Genomic DNA, 20646 nt, shown 5'->3' on the forward strand with positions numbered 1-20646 from the left:
CCCCCCCTTCCCCCCCTCTTTCCCCCCCTTTCCCCGTCCCCTCCTTTCCCCCCTCTTTCCCCCTTTCCCCCGTCCCCCCTCCTTTCTCCCCCCGTCCCCTCCTTTCTCCCCCCCGTCCCCTCTTTCCCCGTCCCCTCTTTCCCCCTTCCCTCTTTCCCCCCTTCCCCCCTCTTTCCCCCATCCCCTCCTTTCCCCCCTCTTTCCCCCCTCTTTCCCCGTCCCCTCCTTTCCCCCTTCTCCCCCCGTCCCCTCCTTCTCCCCCCCGTCCCCTCCTTCTCCCCTCCCGTCCCCTCCTTCCTTCCCCCTCGTCCCCTCCTTCTCCCCCCTCGTCCCCTCCTTCCTTCCCCCTCGTCCCCTCCTTCCTTCCCCCTCGTCCCCTCCTTCCTTCCCCCTCGTTCCCATCTTCCTTCCCCCCTCCTTCCCCCCGTCCTTTCCCCCCGTTCCCCCCTCCCGTCCCCTCCTTTCCTCCCCTTCCCCCCCCCCGTTCCCCCCTCTCCTTCCCCCCCCTTCCCGTTCCCGTCCCCTCCTTCCCCCCCCGCCGTACATTCTTTCACACCCCCTTCTCCTCCACGTCCCTTCTTTCAACCCCCTCCTTCCCCCCTCCCCCTTCACCCTACCCACCTTCCCCCTCCCCCCTCCCACCTCCCCCCTCACACCTCCCCCCTCACACCTCCCCCCTCACACCTCCCCCCTCACACCTCCCCCCTCACACCTCCCCCCTCACCTCCTCCATTTAGGACTCAGATGAAGTGAAATGTCTTCACCCAAAGTGTAGTTAACCTATGGAATTCTTTGCTACAGAAAGCAGTTGAGACCAAAGCACTGAATGCTTTCAGAAGAAGATAGGTATAGTTCTTTGTATTCTCAGAGCTAAAGGGAATGGGGCAAAAGCAGGAACTGAGTACTGACAAACCATGATCATCTTGAATGGGAGAGCTGGCTCAAAGAACCAAGTCGCCTGCTCTTGCTCCTAGTTTCCATATTTCTCTGGCGCACATCTGCATTCAATGAGGAAACACTGGAACCAAACATGAACATGTGGAGGTGTCCATATGAACCTGTTAATTTCACGTTTCTATTTTTACATGTCTTGATCGTATGAACTTTGAAAAGAAAGTTAATTACGCATTTTGTTGCAAACGCATAAAATTTACTGTAGCATTTAAACATTAACTTCCTTGCTGTTATTGTCTCAATTTCTGGAAACTATGCAAATCAACAATGCACCTGAACTACTTTGGCAATTGGTGTAGCAGTATCATGTGACATCGCAGTTTGGTTGCTGGCTCTAGTTGCACAAGCTGTTAGTCCAATAAACTGCTGCCAAGTCACCTCATAGAGAGCTGCTCATATACATAATCACCAGTCGTTAGTGCCGCATATCCTGGGTTTTATTTACTGTGGAATTACAAAAAAAATGGATGGTAAGACCCTTCTTTAAAAAAAAACACATTCTGTACATTTGTACTGTAGGATAGTTAAACAAAAGCGACAACAGCATGGACTTCTGGTTTTCTGTGGTTCACCAAGTTGCGCAGTAGGATCTTTATAGGCCATTTTTTCTAGATCCAACAAATGACTGACATAATCCCGAGGGGCTTGCTTTCCGTCTTGAGCTGATATTTGATTTAACAACATTAGCAATTCAAACAGGGGGGAAAAATATGTTTGTACAACACAAGATGTAATATCAAACACTTACACATTATTTGTGGTCATTAGTCAGAAATTTCAGTGATATGAGTAAACTGGTAAGTCCCCAACTTTCGGTAAGGCAGATGTAGGTGCATTGCTAAGTTAGTTGATCAGAGCACTTTCATTTCAAACCGTTCAAGTGTAATCTAGGTTTTAGATAAAATTATTGCCTCTTCTTTTACAGAACGAAATATGTCAGAAGGGCATTCCATATGATTTAAACAACTTGAAACTTTCCTCACTTGAATTTAAAGTTTACTCTGCTTGTCTGGAACATTTAATCTAAACTGACACTTTGCAGTGCAGTACCACCTTTTTGACAAGACATTTAATCTTAAGACCTGCTAGCCAGATCAGGTAGACATAAATAGTTCATGGCCGTTTTTGGAAAAGAACATGGATGAGGTATTGGCCAAGATTCCTCATTGAGTGGCAACAAAACAAACGGATTTGTCATTTCTCCAATCTGCTGTTTGTGAAATTTTGTTAAGGCATTGTGGCTGCTTTGTGAATAAAATAAGTAACTATGTTTTAAAACAAATTAAAAATAATCTGACTTGAGAAGCCCCAAGGACATTAGAGGATGCCATATAGATGCAAGTTTGGTCAATCTAACATTCTCTAAATTCTAAGAACTGAGCCAAGTGTGGAGGTTGTCATCTGTTTGACAAATTTGGCCTCATGAATGTGGCAATAAGAAAGATGTTAAAAAGGTATACAGTATCCTTTTCTTTCTAAACGTGTATGAACTGCAAAAGCAAGTAGCAAAGCTTACCCGTTACAAAGTCAAAGTTAGATGCCAGCAAAAGAATTTTGTCCGGTTTTGGACACAACGTTTTGGGGAAAATGTCAAAATGCTTTGATTAGGGCTCTGAGGAGATCTACTAGATTGGAACTGAGGGCAAAGACTTCATTTACAAGGCAAGACTCAAGAACATCTGAATGTCCTTTTTACACCCAAAAAAGATCATTGGAAGATCTGATAGAGATATTCAAAATCATAAGGAGCTGTGATCAGAAATTTTGCAGTGGTGGAAGGGTCAGTCACCAGAAGGTGATTTAAGATAATTGGCAAAAGAACCAGCGATAACATGAAAAAAATCATTTTTACACAATAAGTTGCTGTAATTTGTAATTCACTGCCTGAAGGGGTGGTGGAATTGGATTAATATTTGGATATGGAATAAAAAATATAGAAATATTAAAAATAACAAGTGGAGTTGGACTAATCAGTACTCCAAAGAAGCAGCACAGGATAATGAACTTTTGTGGTATATCATTCAATGATACTGACATATCTTGGTATTTTGATACAGGATTTGTTGGTCAAGGAAGCAATAACCATGGAAATTACCTCTTTAGTTATTAGACTTCAGCTACCTATAATTTTGATACTATTTTATCACTCCATATTTTTCAGGATACTCTTGCTGGTAAATCCCAGGCCCCTATCTCCTAGAATGCATTATCATTTTCACTAATATCTTTGTACAGTTTTAATGTGCCTTGATTTTGAAAGTGGATTTTCTTTCAGACCATTTGAGCTAATTGTTCTATTATGGGCTTCGATTGCATTCATTTTGTGAAAGGCAGAGGAATAGTACTAGACTGGACATTGTCTTCAGGAAGTTGCCTGCCAAATACTTTTTATATACTGCTACAATGGACAAATAATAGCACCATGCGTAGCGAGAAAAGATATTCGCTTGTGTATTTTAAAAAGATACAACTTCTGTACTAAAATAAGAATTGCTTGGTTCCTCCCTCAGGCAAGATGACTAATTGTTGTAGCTACGTATTGGGTCATGTTGGTACGTGATTTCTCAGTGTGAAACAGGGTTATAACTCTTAATGTGTCAAAATTAGTTTCTAAACTAAATTTTGCACACATTGCTTCATATTTATCTCTCAGCCCATTGAAAAATTTTATAAATACATTAATGACAAAAGAGTAACTAGGGAGAGAATAGGGCTCCTTAAAGATCAGCAAGGCTGCAAATGTGTGGAACTGCAGCTGATGGAGGACATACTAAATGAGTATTTTGCACCAGTGTTTACTATGGAGACGGATGTGGAAAACAGAGAATGTGAGTAAATAAATAGCGACATCATGGAAAATGTCCATGTTACAGAGGAGGAGATGCTTGACTCTTAAATGCATAAATGTGGATAAATCCCGGGGACTTGATCAGGTGTAACCTAGAATTTGAGACGCTAGGAAAGTCATTGCTAAGCCCTTTGCGGAGATTTTTTATCATTGATAGCCTCACGTGAGGGGCCAGAAAACTGGAGGTTGGCTAACATGGTAGCACTATTAAAGAAAGGTGGTAAGGAAAAGCCAAGGAACTATAGATCAGTGAGCTTGACATCGGTGGTGGGCACGTTGTTGGAAGGAATCCTGAGGGACAGGATGTACATGTAGTTGCAAAGGCAAAAACTGATTAGGAATAGTCAACATGGCTTTATGTGTGGGAAATCATAGCTCAGTGACTTGATTGAGTTTTTTGAGGAAGTAGCAAAGAGCATTGATGAGAGCAGAGTGGTGGACGTGATCTATATGGACTTCAGTAAGGCATTTGACTAGTTTCCCCATGGTAGATTGGTTAGTAAGGTTATATCACTTGGGATACAGGGAGATCCACCCATTTGGATACAGAACTGATAGAAGACAGAGGGTGGTGGTAGAGGGTTGCTTTTCAAACTTGTGGCTTGTGACCATTGGTGTGCCATAAGGATCAGTGCTGAGTCCACATGGCTGTGAACATAGGTATGGTTAGTAAGTTTGTAGATGATGCCAAAATTTGAGGTGTAGTGGGTAATAAAGAAGGTCACCTCAGAGTACAGTGGGACCTTGATCAGATGGGCCAGTGGGCTGAGGAGAGGCAGATGGAGTTTAATTTAGATAAATGTAAAGGGTTGCATTTTGGAAAGGCAAATCGGACCAGGTATTATACATTTAATAGTAAGATCCTGGGGCGTATTGCTGAACATATCCACCTTGGGATGCAGGTTCAAAGTTCCTTGAAAATGGAGTCTTGGGTAGATAGGATAGTGAAGGTGGTGTTTGGTATGATTGCTTTTATTGGTCGGTACATCAAGTATAGGAGTTAGGAGATCATGTTGTGGCTGGACAGGACATTGGTGAGCCCAGTTTTGGAATACTGGGTGCAATTCTGCTCTCCCTCCCTATCGGAAGGATGTTGTGAAACTTGAAAGGGTTCAGAAAAGATTTACAAGAATGTTGCCAGAGTTGAAGCATTTGAGCAATAGGAATAGTTTAAATAGGCTGGGGCGATTTTCACTGGAGCATCAGAGACTGAGGGGTGACCTTATAGAGGTTTATAAAATCATGGGGGACATGGATAGGAGAAATAAACAAGGTATTTTCCCAGGGTAGTGGAATCTAAAACCCAAGGGCATAGGTTTAGGGTGAAAGGTGAAAGATTTAAAAGAGACTAAGGGGCAACTTTTTCATGCAGAGGGTGGTGCGTATTTAGAATAAGCTCCAGAGGAAGTGGTGGAGACCAGTACAATTACACCATTTAAAAGGCATCTGGCTGGGTATATGAATAGGAAGGATTAGGAGGGATATAGGTCAAATGCTGGCAAATGGGACTCTATTTATTTAGAATATCTGGTCGGTATAGACGTATTGGACAAATGGTCGTTTCCATGCTGAACAGCTTTATGATTCTATAACTAAATGGCCCAAGAATTGCATAAATAAATAATTTGTTCATGAGGCCTGGATTATCAGGACTCTATAACCACCAGAATTCCCTGATAATAGATAGATCAAGTAGATTTGCTGCCACCATTTCTCTCTCAGATTGCATTCCAAAGGGTCCAGTATGAGGGAGGAAGACCACTTGATTATCTGACAAGAAGTGGCTTTTGTCTTGAACAAGATTTAGTGTATTGCATTCCAGCAATCAAGTGCAAGTTGCTTTGTTATGATGGCCTTAGTAATGATGCTTTGTCTTTCACTGACACTGATGATTCTTTCAAGGAAGAATAAATGTTTTACTTGATCTTATGTCTTCTCAACATCCATAACAGTTTGTTCTCCAGGCTGTTGTCTGAGTAAGTTCAGTTAAAACTCATCAGTGAGCCCAAGTATGGGAAAGCTGCTCATTAGCTTTCTCATTATTTGCATTTCCTCACATTCTTTCATAGTGATAGGAAAATGAAAAATACTTCAGTCAATTTTCAGATGTTTCATTACCTTACTAGGTAACATCTTCAGTGGATTTCATGTGAAGCAATTCTGAAACTTCCTCCTTTCTATTTATATGTTTGGGTTTCTTTGGGTTGGTGATGTCATTTCCTTTGGTGGTGATATTTCCTGTGGTGAAGTCATTTCCTGTTCCTTTTCTCAGAGGGTGATAGACGGGGTCTAACTCAGTGTATTTGTTGATAGAGTTCTGGTTGGAATGCCATGCTTCTAGGAATTCTCGTGCTTGTCTTTGTTTGGCTTGTCCTAGGATGGATGTATTGTCCCAGTCGAAGTGGTGTCCTTCCTCATCCTAATCTTCCTCGCATACGGATGAGGAAGGACAGCACCTCAACTGGGACAATACATCCATCTTAGGACAAGCCAAACAAAGACATGCACGAGAATTCCTAGAAGCATGGCATTCCAACCAGAACTCTATCAACAAACACATTAAGTTAGACCCCATCTACCATCCCCTGACAAAAGGAACAGGAAGTGACTTCACAGGAAATAATATCACCAACCCAAACATAGAAATAGAAAGCCGGAAGTTTCAGCATTGCTTCACATGAAGTCCACTGAAGATGTTACCTAGTAAGGTAATGAAACGTCTGGAAATGAACCTTTCAGCTCAGCGAGCAAACCTACATCCAAAACCTCAACCTGTGCTACAAATTTTCTCAAAAATACTTCAGTCAACTCTGAAGAGTCACAGGTTTCCACCCTATTGACAATATTGAAACAATTCTGTAATGTCAACATATTTTGCTTTTTTGGGCTCTACGATGAGCCTAGGAAACTCTATGAAATCTTTACTGGTTTTCGTTTAACCAGTTTTTTGCCAACTGATGTTTTCTTAACCTATTGTTCTATGAATGGTTGTACCTTCTACAAATTTGAGGTATGACTGGCTGTTTCTTGTCTGTTGTCTGTAACAATTTTAACTCATTTCATCATTTAAATAAGGTTGAGATATGTATTTAAGTGAGAATTCTAGATTGTGAAGTACGCGTTCTTTATTATCTGACGCCCCTGATGTTGCTTGCAGCAAATCTTCAATCATGGGAGTTATGAATGTTGGATCTGTTAGTTACAATGTTGTAGGTTATTAAGTGTTCCTTCAGCCATCATATACTACCACATTGGCCTCCTATCAGGTTTAAAATTAATGAGATACCATTGACATAAATATCTTCTTGGCCACCTTATTTTCCCTAAGAATTCCTTTTCTATTGTATCCTGCTCTAATTCACTAATGTATTTGTGCATGTAGCTATTTTGACATTTTGCTGCGCTGTAAGTGTCCTCTGAAATTACTTGTACAGATTAAATGTGCTTTTTTAAATAGGTGACCACTGCATGTGTCCGTGGGGTTGCTCACCATGTGAACAATGACTCATTACTCATTAGGGCAGATAGAACTATCTCCTCGCGTCTTTGGGGTTTTTATATCCAAAGGACTGAATGGATTTTATCGATATCCTCTGATAAGGTTGCTCTTTTCTTAGGATTGATCTGTGTTGTTCGCTCAGCATCTAAAAGGTTTATTCCAAAGTCCTGTAAGAAATCTGATAAAGACTCAGTATTTCCAACAAATTTGACTCTTAAGAATTCTGAAGTACCATTGTCATTATTTTTTCATAAATCTGTGGAGATTATGAATGAAATTATCTACAGATTCTCCTGATCTTCTGTTAAATTTTCCTCTTTCATTTTGTTTTGTTCCAAGATTGAAATAATTGTCAAAAACTTGTAGAACATCACCATGTTGAAACCATAATTATTCTTCTTATTTTTTTGGTTTGGAACTGTGAATTGCAGTTGAGAATTCGACATTGAACTCTGAATAGCAGCTTGTTCTTAAACAGAGAAAGAGAACAAAAGACAGATATCTACTGTCAGAAGCTGGCCTGGAAAGATATACAGATTAATTCCTGCTTCAAGGACTCTGTAGATGTTTCAGCACCAAGATATTGTATGCTCAAGGACAGACATCTGGTTGGATGTTGAATTGGTCAATTAAGGGACGCTGCTGCTGGCCAGCCAACTACACAGAATATTGAAAAAAGAGAAAACAAAGACTTTACTGGAGTTGACTAGGTTTTGAGCAGCAGACAACTTTGTATTTTGAAAGCTTTTGTATAGTGCTGCTTTTGTTTTGCTCTCTCTTTAGTTTCATGCCAGTTATCAACTTGTTGAAAGTTCTAAGAAAATAATCCAAGACTGTAGGAACTAAGTAAAAGTCTCTGTAGGTCTGAAGAAGCTGTTTGTATTGATCAGGGACTTCGGAATTCAAGCAAAATATGCGGTGCTATATTCCGATAATACAACCTTTCATATCAATATTTCATGAAGGCCTGGTCCTCGTTGTTCAAGTGTTCATCAAGTTGGCAAATTGTAATTCTTTTAAAAAGTTTATTCCTTAACTGTGCCTGTCCCTATGTAGATTTGCAAGCAGGGGTTTGGGCTTATATTGTAGATATTCATTAGATTATGTTATGTTTATCGTTCACTACAACCATAAATAGACTAGGAGGTAGATGGAGCGTAAACTTGAACAGGAGTTATTATATTATGCATCTTCTCAATTCCACAGTTGGTCCTAAATTGGCCGCCTAGCTCCCACCTCTAGGTCACTTGACCCGCAGTCTTAAAGGGGCAACTACATACATTTAAAAAACCTCCCCTTTATATCCGCACTCCTGTTATCAATATGTATGCATTCAACTATTGTAGTTACTATACAAGCATTGTAGCTAACATTTTTTCATTGTCCGGACTATTTACAAAGAAATTGGAAAAGGAAAATTACCCTTCTGTAGTTTACATTGACATAATCACTTTCTTGGGCACAGTGACTCCTGGAAGACTGTCTTGTCATTCTCAGGAACCTTTTCTAGTGTAGCCTTCTGGGCTTTCAGAAGATCCTGTTGTTCCACAGTTACGTTCCTGTCTGAATGGTTGTTGTTGCCCTGTGACACCGATGTTGTTTCCTCCCTGGGAATGGCTAACCCTGGCTCAGAGATACGTAAGTCAGTAGACACCACTGGTCCCATTTTGAACTACTGCCACTACTGTTGGGATCCATTTTCCCCAGATGTATAATTTGGGGCCAACACGGTGTCTCCTCCTTGGAATACCCTCCTGCCATGAAGTTCCCACCCTTCTTCTAATCTGTCCTCTTTGATTTCACTGCACCACTTCTATGGTCTCTTCTGGCTGCAGTAAATCAGACATGGATCTTAGCTGATGGTTGAGCATTAAGGACGCCAGTGAGCACTGGGTAGTCGCGTGTGGAGTGTTCATGTACAGAAAGTTCTGGTAGAACGCGTATTTCATCAACGCAAATTGATTATAATATGATTAATGGATTGAGGATGCTCTTTGAATAATATGAACTTTTTACTGAATGGATATAGCAATTTGCTGTAGCGATCTTCTACAGCATGATTTCCTATAGCAGTTTTCTGTAACACAATTTTTTATAATGTAAGGTCACAGAGGAATGCAGCTATTGAGTTATAATAGAATGCACTGTATATGCTGAGGAATATGTTGAGTCGCCGCCCAGTTATCCGGCCCCTCCCCCCGGCCGCAAGGTCTTTAAGGCATGGTTCAAGGTTTGTACAAATCTCTCCACCTGGCCATTTGTCACAAATTTATATGGAGCCAGTCTCTCATGTCTGACTCCATGATTTTCCAGGTACTCCTCAAATTCTTGAGTTAGAAACTATGGATCATTGTCACTCATGACTTGTGCAGGATTTCCAAAATGGCAAATATTTCATCTATTCAGTCTGATACTAGACTTTGTGATTGTCAACTCAGATCACTTAGAATGGGCATCCCAGTAATATCTATCCCTCTCCTGACCCCATGAAATTGATGTGAATCTGCTGCCATGGTGATTGAAGCTACTCCCATCAATGAAGGGGTGATAATAGCGGTGCCTTCCTTACTAATGCACGATCCTACTTTCTCCTCCATCGCATTCAGCCATCACAAGCCTGAATCTTTAATTGCAACACAAGCCTGCAGGTGGCCTATTTGGAGGCTTGTCTACAGTAAAATCTCCAAGACATTCTCACTGTCAACAAGTGCAAGCTTTTAACCCAATTTTTGCCCTGTCATTGGGGTTCTGAATTTAGGCCACAGACTGTGAAACAAATCACTCTTTACCCTCATTGCACATTTAACATTTGCCAACACTACATTCATCAATTGTCTATTCTGAGTTGTCCAATTCAGTCACATGTTCCTAAGTCAATTCCACTCTTAACCATCACTTGCATAACTAGAACACCTCCAGCAATGGCTTCTCATTTTGCCTCTGTTCCCATATTGTTACATCTGAAGTTGCCCAAGGATGTAACCTCACTAACCTCTTCAACATAGTGGCGCCTTCCAAAGATTAACGTTACGATTCACATGTACCTGACACTGCCCAACCCTTCAGTGAAGGGATTTACAAACTACACAAATTTCCTTCCCCTGCACTTCATCCTATCCAAACCATCATTCTTTCTATTCCTTTCACCCTCATGGACTTATCATTCTAACCCTTAAATATGTAATTTATTTGTCTCAACTGCTGTATTGTGGCAACAAGTTCCACAATTTCAACATTAGTTTATTTGGAATTGTTTGTTGGATTTTTACTGAATATTTAAGTGTATAAACTTATATACATGACTTCCATAACATTGTCCATATTGGTCCTTGTCTATACCACCCTCAACCGCATTTTAGCTACCTTTCTTCTTATTTGTTTATGGGATGTATGTGTCAGTGGCTAGGTAAACATTTATTACTCAGCCTTAATTGTCCTGGAGAAAGTGGTGAGCTGTTTCTTCAAACTGCTGCAGTTTGCAGGGAAATTCTAGGATTTAAACCGAGCCACAGAGAAGGGTGGTCTACAACTTAAGGAAAAGATGCAAGTGGTGGCATTATCATTTATCTGCTGCCTGGTTATTTTAAGTATTAGAAATTGTGCCATTTTGCGTTGGTGGCGGAAGGGGTGAATGTTGAAGAGGGTGAATAATGATAATGATGAATAGGATGCCAATCAAGTGAGCTGCTTTGTCCGGGATACTGTGAAGCCTTCTGGAGCTAAAAATACCTTGGAAACTAGTCAGCATTTCATCACAAATCCAACTTGTTCCTTTTATTTGATAGGCTGGTTTAATGGAGAAAGGAGCAGTTACTGTCTGCAGAATTCCTAGGTGCCGACCTTCTCTCGTAGCCACGTATTTATATTGCTAGTCCAGTTTAGTTTCTGGTCAACGGTAAGCCCTTGGATGTTGGCAATGGAGAAATCACAATAGCAATTGTATGTCAAGGAGAGATGGTATGAAATGGTCACTACTTGATATTTAAGTGGCAAATAACATTTGAGCCACATATCAGCCCAAGCTTGATGTTTTCCATGTCTTGATGTATAGGGATACAGACTACTTCAGTATTTGATAAGTTGCCAATGATGCTGAACATCTGAATCTACTGCTGCATTGCTCCTCTGGTTGGTCTCCTATCTCCACACTCCATAAAGATTAATTCATTCTTTTGCTTTTGTGCTTGCTGACCAAAATGGACTATGGTAATTTTTTTCCCTTCTCTTCCTGAGCTGAAAGCATCAATTCCAACCAGATACATTCCTATTGGTGCTGTGTTTTCTCTCTCTTTCTTACCTTTCTGAATTAGTCATTATTTACACGCAATGCATAACGAGGCTCAATAGGCTATTTATTCTCAAGATACAGTTTATCCTATTCAGTGCTGTTTCCTCACATCTCATGCAGAGGTGCTGGTGTTGGACTGGGGTGGACAATGACAGATGTTACACAACACTGCATTATAGCACGACAGTTTATTTGCAATCACAAGCTTTTGGAGTACTGCTCCTTCATCGGGTTAAATCCTCTGATGGAAGTGGATATGAGTGCAGTGATTCACTGCAGGGTTGTGATTCACTCATAACCCCCAAAGCCTGTTCAGAGGTCTGTAAATGTAGCTCATTGCATTGAATGTTGTCACTTATACTTGAAGGCTATCTCAGTGCTCTGGCAGGCCAGAAATCTGGAGAGATTCAAATGAGTTGTGAGAAAGATGAACATGAATTCTGCAAGTTAATGTTACCATTTGCTCACTCTGTTGTTGACACATAACTACAAATCTGTACAGCAGTAAAGTAATTGCCAAGATATCCTTGCAGGACATTCTGTAACAATCATAAAGTGCATTTTGAAAAAGATGTTTGGCAGTGTTCTAAACTTAATACTTTCCTTCACAGGTCCTGCTCAGGTTCCAATGGTGTCTCCTAATGGTTCAGTGCCTCCCATTTATGTGCCTCCAGGATATGTGTCACAGGTGAACAAACATTTTGAATTTCTCTGAAAAGAATGATTGTTTAAGAAAAAAAGTGCACCAAGATATTCTGACTAACTAACTTAGTTCTAAGTGTACAATAGCTAAACAGGATAGTTAGCTGGTGAAACTTTATTTTGCTGTAGAATGTGAGAAGTATTTGCACCATCACATTGGTGCAAAAGATAATGCTGAAACATTTGCAGCAACCTTCAGCCATAAGTACTGAGTAGATGATCCATCTTGGCCTTCTCCAGTCATCACCACCATCACAGATGTCAGTCTTCAGCCAACTTGATTCACTCCAATTGATGCTGAAAATGTGTTGCTGGAAAAGCGCAGCTGGTCAGGCAGCATCCAAGGAGTAGGAGAATCGACGTTTCGGGCATGAGCCCTTCTTTATTCCTGAAGAAGGGCTTATGCCCAAAACATCGATTCTCCTGCTCCTTGGATGCTGCCTGACCTGCTGCGCTTTTCCAGCAACACATTTTTCAGCTCTGATCTCCAGCATCTGCAGTCCTCACTTTCTCCTAATCAATGTCCTGTCCAGCTGCAACATGACCTCCTAGCTCCTGTGCTCAATGTACTGATGAATAAAGACAAGCATACCAAATACCGCCTTCGCAATCCTGTCTACCTACTGCTCCACTTTCAAGGAACTATGAGCCTGCACTCTGAGGTCTCTTTGTTCAGCAACACTCCCCAGACCTTACCATTAAGTGTATACATCCTACCATGATTGCCTTTACAAAATGCAGCACCTCACATTTATCTAAACACCATCTGCCACTCCTCAGCCCATTGGTCCATGTGATGAAGATCCTATTTACTCTGGTAACCTTCATTCTCCACTACACCTAAAATTTTGGTGTCATCTACATTATTAACCATAGATGACAGAAAGCAGCAGACTCAGCACCAGTCCTTGTGGCACACCGCTGGTTACAGGCTTCCAGTCTGAAAACCAACCCTCCACCACCACCCTTTGTCTTCTACCTTCAAGCCGGTGCTATAGTTTTCCCTATATTCCATGTGATCTAACTTCGCTAACCAGTCTGTTGTGAGGAACCTTGTCGAATACCTTACTGAAGTACATATAGGTCACATCCACCACTCTGGTCTCATCGATATTCTTTGTTACTTCAAAAAAACTCAATCAACTTTGTGCATGGGAAATCATGTCTTACTAAGCTATGTTGATTATCCCTAATCAGTCCTTGCCTTTCAAAATACATGTGGTCTGACTTTACTAGTTGTAACATGACTACCAACTTTTGTACTCAATCCTGACTGATGAAGACAGGTGTGTCACATGCCTTCTTTACCGCTTTATGTTGCCCTTTTCAGGCAGCTATGGAATTGAACTCCTCAGTATATCAGTGTACCCTCAGGTCCAGCCATTTGCAGTATTGAAGCAATTGGAACAAGGTAGTAAACTACCAAAATTTGTCTTAAGTTAAAAATCACACAACACCAGATTATAGTCCAACAGGTTTAATTGGAAGGACACTAGCTTTCGGAGCGCCACTCTTTCATTAGGCGCTCCGAAAGCTAGTGCTTCCAATTAAACCTGTTGGACTATAACCCGGTGTTGTGAGATTTTTAACTTTGTACACCCCAGTCCAACACAGGCATCTCCAAATCGAAGTTTGTCTTGATTGGCCCAGGTTAAAAACTCAATCAGGAAGGCCTTGGCTGATCAATACCACGGTTAAACGGTAGTTTGGGGGAGAAATAAAACAAGGGAAAAATAACAGGAGATTAGAATCTCCTCAGTTGAGGGCTGTCTCCGAACTGGCTGGCCACAGCCACCGTAAATATGCTCATGTAAATAAAGTGTCTTAGTGATGGGATATCTGCCTCTATGCAGTTAGTTCAGATCTGTCTCTTCTTCAGAGCAAAGAACCAGGGCTGAAGAAGAATTATACCAATGAAAAAAACTAGGAAATTAGAATCTCCTCAGTTGAGGACTGTCTCCGAGCTGACTGGAGAAAGAAGCTTTATATTATTGGACTGTGCTGTCAACTTTATTCTTTCCTGGCTGTATAAGCCTTTATTTCTACTGTTGCTGGCTGCTGCTGCTAGGGCCTACCCAGCCCTGCTGCTGCAGCCTGGATCCCTGGTCCTTCTGCTGCTGCCTGGACCTACCCAGTTCTGCTGCTGCTGCCACTTAGGCCCTTAAGAACTGGGTCTGCTCCTGTTGCCTGGCCCAGTTGAGAACTGGGACTTAGGCTCAGCTACTTCAGCCCTCGCTGCAACTCCATCCCCCTTTAGATTCCTGATCAAGTTCCCAGGGTTAAGGCCTACACCCATCCTCACGTGTCTATTAAGCCCTGCAGCAAGGCCATGACTAGTGTGGTCAGCCTGCTAGCCATCGATGCTGTGGCCAAAATGTATGGGAAGGCTGTATTCATCCTGTGGTCCAGGCAGACAGTGCACTTGGTCAAACAGAAGGGGCTTGCTGTGGGCAGGGCATATTTGCCATTCACCCCCTGAAGGTCATGAGCTGGAGGGTAATATTTTCACCATCCCATCCTTTATGGCCAGTGAGCCCCTTCTCCCCCATCTGCAATCTTTGGGGGAAATTAAGTCAGTTGTAACACTGCTCCTGCTTGGAATAAAGGACCCTGTCCTGAGACACATCTACTCCTTCCAGTGCCCGGTATTTATTTGCTTGGGCAGGGAGGAGGTGACCATGGGCAACTTTACTATTCTCTGTGTCTTCTGGATGGTGCATGGCATGCGGTGCCACCTCTGCCATGTGGTGGACCATATAAGCAAGAACTGCCCTACCCCAGAGGTCATCCAGACCACATTGGTGGCTGCAGGTAGCACTGCTGCACCTGCTCCCCCTTTCCCCGAGACTATCCCTGGAGCCTGGCAAATGGATCCTAAGCTGGAGGTTGCCGTCACTGCGGTCTGTGGTGGGAAGGGAGTGGATGTCTTGCCAGAAAGAAGGCATGAAAGAAATCTAAAGACCCTGTGGATGCGTTCCCTCTGTTGTGGTTACCCCATCTCCTCCCCTCAGTTGGAACCTTGGCCCTCCACATCCTAGCACATAAACCTATCCTCTACAAGGCACAAGTCAGGAGTGTATGGAATACTCCCCACTTGCCTGAATGAATGCAGCTGCAACAACACTCAAGAAGGTTGACGCCATCCGGGGTAAAGCAGCCCTGATTGACCTATATCCACAAGCATCCACCAACATTGCTCAGTTGCATCAGTATCTATACAATTCACTGCAAAAATTCACTAAAACTCCTTAGGTACCACCTTCCAAACCCAAGACCACATATCTAGAAGGACAATGGCAGCAGATAAATGGGAACACCACCACCTGCAAGTCCCCTCCAAATCACTCACCATCCCGACTTGGAAAGATGTTGTCATTTCTTCACTGTTTCTGGGTCAAAATCCTGGAATTCCCTCCCTAAGCGCAGGGTGGATCTACGTATGGGTTACATGTGTACTGCTGCCATCCAAGAAGGCATCTTCTCAAAACCAACTTGGGACGAACAATAAATGCTGGCCCGTATTCCATGAGTGAATTATAATTTTAAAAATGCATTGTGTAAGCAGAGCAAATTAAAAGTGACTTATAAATGTAAAATTTTCATTATATTTTTAAATCTGTAAAGTGTTTATTCTCAAAACAGACTTAATAAAGGAATAATACCATCTAATTTTGCCCTTTCCTCCACCTTGCCCCCTACATTGTGATTTTCCAGGATAATGCGTTTTCGTTATTTTCTTTTGCAAGACTACTCGTGTATTCTGTAGATCCCGTAAGATTTTACACCCAATAGACAAATGTTTGACCTGCACTAACATTTTTTCACGGCACAATGTGTACGTTTCAATGATATTTCTCATGCCACCATCGCAGCAGAATTTTTTTCCCTGTCAAAAGGTAGCCAATACTTTCAAACCAATTGTTTGCCCATAAGTAATCTGCAATGAATTGGCAAAGGTACTGAATGACTGACCAAGTACCTGAAGACCAAGACTGAATAAGGGTCACTGGACCCAAAATGTTGACTCTGCTTCGTCTCCACAGACGTTGCCAGGTCTATGCAGTATACCAGACTTGCTGAATACAAAACACACTAAGGAGGTCTGGCAGTACTGTGTTAAGGAGCTGCTAAATCCCTTTATAGATGATTTAAGCCCAATGCACTTTTGAAGTATGGTTTGTACTCTAAATGTTTATTGAGCTTAAATAGTGTATAAAGGGATTTGGCAGCCCCTTAACACAAAGTTACAAGTATCAGTCATTAATAGAATTAACTTTAATAGATTAATGCAAATTAAGTTTGCCTTAAAGTAGAATAGAATAGCCTGCCTTGTCACATATATGCAATGAGTATAGTGAAATGTCACCAATTACATTGCAACTTAGATACAAAAGTACCTAGGCACAGCTTCTTTAGTTACAAAATTTAGACAATACAGAAATAAAAGTTCAATAGATTCAATAGTATAAAGTTATGTCAAATATACACTGTTATGAACATAGCTCCTCCATTCAGTTTCTTTTTAAATCGATTCATGGACAGCTGAAGTGAGCAATTTATTAGCATGTGATATAACTAATAATGACTTTGAGATGTATTTATACTTTGCAATGCTACAAGATTAATTGATTATTGTTTGAAGGTTTTAATTTAACACAAAAATGTAATAAAACTTTCTTTTTGTAGATAAAGGTATCATGGTATAAGATTGCATTTTTAAATAAGGTTGTCAAGTCTGTTTGAAGGTATTCGTAGAGGTTTGACCACATGACTTTAAACAGGTGACACTGACATGCCCATGGTTTGAAAGTGTTATTGTGTTTACTCATGTAAGGTGTAAATATCTGTAATTAGACATTTTTGCTTGTGGTTTCCCATTAGAAATTGTGAACTGTAAATCCAAAGTACTTTTCTTCATAGTCAATGATAGCATTTCCCTGAGATTAATCTGAAACTCTTCGAGACTTACAGACATTCCATTTTTCCAGTCTGACGGATGTGCATCAGATACCTTGGAGATCTGAATATAATGTCTATGCAGGAATTTGCTGAGAAGTTTAAAATTCTGATGGGCAATTATCTTGTAGCAGGAACCCTCCAGAAAGTTTCTGATTGTGCACTCATGTCAGGGACTCTGGACGGTGCTGACTTAGTTACCTTAATACCGGTAGATTAAAACCTGCTCCAACTCTTAGGTTAGCATCCTACTAACTTTCCACCCTATCCCACTGACACTGTACTACCACCCTATCTCTACTGCATAACTCTGAATATGGGTTTAAAAACATATGCTTTTTATTTGACAACAAAGCATAAAAACATAACAAGCAGGAGTAAGCCCTTTGGTTACTCTAGCCTGGTCTGCCTTTCAACAAGCTCTTTTACTGATGCGACTGACAGTGACACAGTAACTTGAGTAAAATGCTGTGGATGCTAGAAATCTGAAACAAACACAATGCTGGAAAAACTCCGGTCTGGTGGCATCCAACATTTCAAGTCCAATATGACTGTTGTACCGAACTATAAGTCAGGTTTCCAGCTGAACCTTTAACTGACGTTCATCTGAGATTAAGATGCAAATATGTAGGTTGTATCAATTTGCCATTGGATCTTTATGCTGTTTTCTTGGTAACAGTTTTATGTTGAGATGGGGCAGAGCAATCATATGAGGGATGTTCATAATAGAAATTGAGCAGTGCTATACCTTTTTGGCATTATTTTTAGATTTTAAAAAAATCTTCTGTTCAAAGTTTTCTCTCTCTTCCATGAATATAATGGTATCTTTTATGGTGCAAGATGAAGCTCTGAGGCAATCAAGATTTTATTGAATTAGTTTTTGTGGATTTTCTGTCCTCCAGTCAGGGTATGCACCTGTACAGAAATTCATAACATACGTTAAGTATGATAAATGTTACACTTGAATGGCTGTGATCAAACCTGCATTTACTTTGATCTCAAAGCTTTGTGTTCAGTGTCTGTTAGTGCAAATAAAGAAAATATTACTGTCTTGGAGAGCAATGTGCAAGAATTTGCAAATGTGGACAGAATTGAGGGTTTATTCAAAGTCAAATGCATTGTATTAGATTCAGTAATAAATTAATGTAGATAAGTGATGAGAATCAAGCTAGAAAGCAATCAAAATTGAGAGTGAGATTTGAAGGACTGGATTTGATAAATAATTTCTTCAGGAATGATGTCATGAAAGAAAGATAAATGTGAAATGTTAAGGAAGTAAGTTTATTGATTTAATTAAAGGGAACTATATATGGGAAGTAGGAAATCGCAAATAGATTACTAGGGACTGTCCAGCAGTCTGAAGCTAATTTGGTCCCTAGTGCAAAAGGATGGTTAAAAAATCAGTTTTGCCAGAACAGAAATGCTAAATGCAGTTGAGAGAAGTCAAGCAATTGCGTCCTGAAGTAAGTAGACAGATACATGAATCATCATGATATTTGTAGGATGGTTGTTTTCACAACTTTCTTGGAACCAGAGGAACATTTTTAGACAAGTTTTTGAACAGAGACACACATTGAAAGTTAATGCAGTTAATGATTTAAAAGTAAAGGAGAAATAATGTAAAGACCTTATAATACAATCTTTTATGAAAATACTCAAAGTTAGAGGTGGCAGAGTAATGCACCGGATAGACTTAGTGCAGTATTTGGGAAAAGAGGAGTATACATCAAACAGCTGTAAGATTTACTAGATTGGCAGGTAGCACAATGAAAGTACAACGATGTTGCTTTCATATGTAATTGGGAATCCTTCCAGAATAAACAGAGACCAGCCGCATAAACCATGTAGGAACAAAAAGATGTGCAATTAACATTAGATAAATTTCTATTACCGTCTTAAACTATAAACTAAGATTTTGGAGGAAACAGATTCACTACCCTCTGAGAGAAGAGCTTCCTTCTCACCTCAATCCTCATTGGGTGGTTCCTTCCTGTGAGATTATTCCATCGTGTCTTAGACTTTTCCACGGACAAAACAGCCTTTCCATATTTACTCTGTAAAGTTCCCTCAGAGTATTATGCTGCAAAAAGATCACCACTTAATTTTCTAAACTCCAGTGGATACAGGACCAGCCTGTATATTAGGGATCAATATAATCATCTCCTGGGTGCCTCCAATGCCAGTATATCTTTCTCGGCAACATCACCACCTGCAAGCCATTCATCATCCTGACTTGGAAATATACCATAATTCCTTCAAGGTTGTTGGTTCAAATTCCTGGAACTCTATCCCTAATGGTATTATTGGTGTACCTACATCAAATGAACTGCAATGGCTAAAGAAGGCAGCACACCATCACTTTCTGAAGCACAACCAATGATGGCAATAGATGGTGGCCTAGCCATTAAAGCACAGCAGGTCAGGCCGCATCCGAGGTGCAGGAAAGTCGGCGTGTCAGACAAAAGCCCTTCATCAGGGATTTGCCCGAAACATCAGTTTTCCTGCTCCTCAGATGCTGCCTGATCTGTGCTTTTCCAGTCCCACTCTAAACTTGACTCTAATCTCCACCATCTGCAATCCTCACTTTCATTGCCATTAAAGTCTATATCCCCCAAATAATTTTTTTAAAATCCTCCAGAGTGTGGATATTGATGATTGTTATTCTAGAATGAATGGACACCGGGAACGTCCCAGTACATGCTCAGTTTCATAGAATGACAAAGCAAACATCTGTAACTATAAAAATCTTAATGTTATTTTAATGCTACATAAAACAATGCTACTAATTATTACAGCTAAAGCTTAAAGATCATCTGAATAATAGTAATCCTGTCAACATTAGTCACCATGGATTCAAGGGAATGTCCAGCCTAACTAATCTTATTTTGGAAGTTACAACCCAAGTAGACTGTGCTGTAAAACTCATTTTGGGGTCTGGGTTCTGGCCCAGATATCAATGAAACACAGCAACTTGGTTGCCGTTCCATTTGTTGTGGTGCACCTTTATTACACTACTGAGCAATAGCACACAGTCACAATTATGCCATTCCTTAGAAGTTCCATGAACTCTGGTCTGTCTCAAATAGTCAATCCTTCACAGATCTCCAGGTATGTTTTCTAAGCAATGTCCAAATTGCTGCCACAACTCAAGAGCAGTAAGTTGTTTATAAACTGCTGTTTTAGTTCTCCTTCTCTTGCTGTGATTATGCCATTTCTATTAACCATTACCTATAGGACCAGGCGTGTGCCAATTGATCAAATATTCCAGTTGATCAAGAGGTCCACATAATCCATGTAAAAACACACACTAAGTAATAGAAATGTAATGCAGGGATATTCACATCACTGTTATACTTCATTGACAGCATAAATTATTTAAATAATAATGCAACTTTGCTT

At 40.8% G+C, this 20646-nt stretch overlaps 1 protein-coding gene across 5 annotated transcripts in view; it reads left to right on the forward strand.

Moving 5' to 3' along the window:
• The window catches only part of fndc3a (fibronectin type III domain containing 3A), a 218447-nt gene that overhangs the window by 89682 nt on the left and 108119 nt on the right, over positions 1-20646 (forward strand). For 4 of the 5 annotated variants that reach the window (XM_060833376.1, XM_060833378.1, XM_060833374.1 and 1 more), the window contains one exon: positions 12201-12277. In XM_060833376.1, coding sequence (XP_060689359.1) covers positions 12201-12277 — 77 coding nt within the window. Of the gene's footprint in view, positions 1-1333; positions 1425-12200; positions 12278-20646 lie in introns of those variants that run through there. The other variant, XM_060833379.1, reaches the window with a different exon arrangement.

Source organism: Hemiscyllium ocellatum, chromosome 12, assembly GCF_020745735.1.
Source record: "Hemiscyllium ocellatum isolate sHemOce1 chromosome 12, sHemOce1.pat.X.cur, whole genome shotgun sequence".
Lineage (NCBI taxonomy): Eukaryota > Metazoa > Chordata > Chondrichthyes > Orectolobiformes > Hemiscylliidae > Hemiscyllium > Hemiscyllium ocellatum.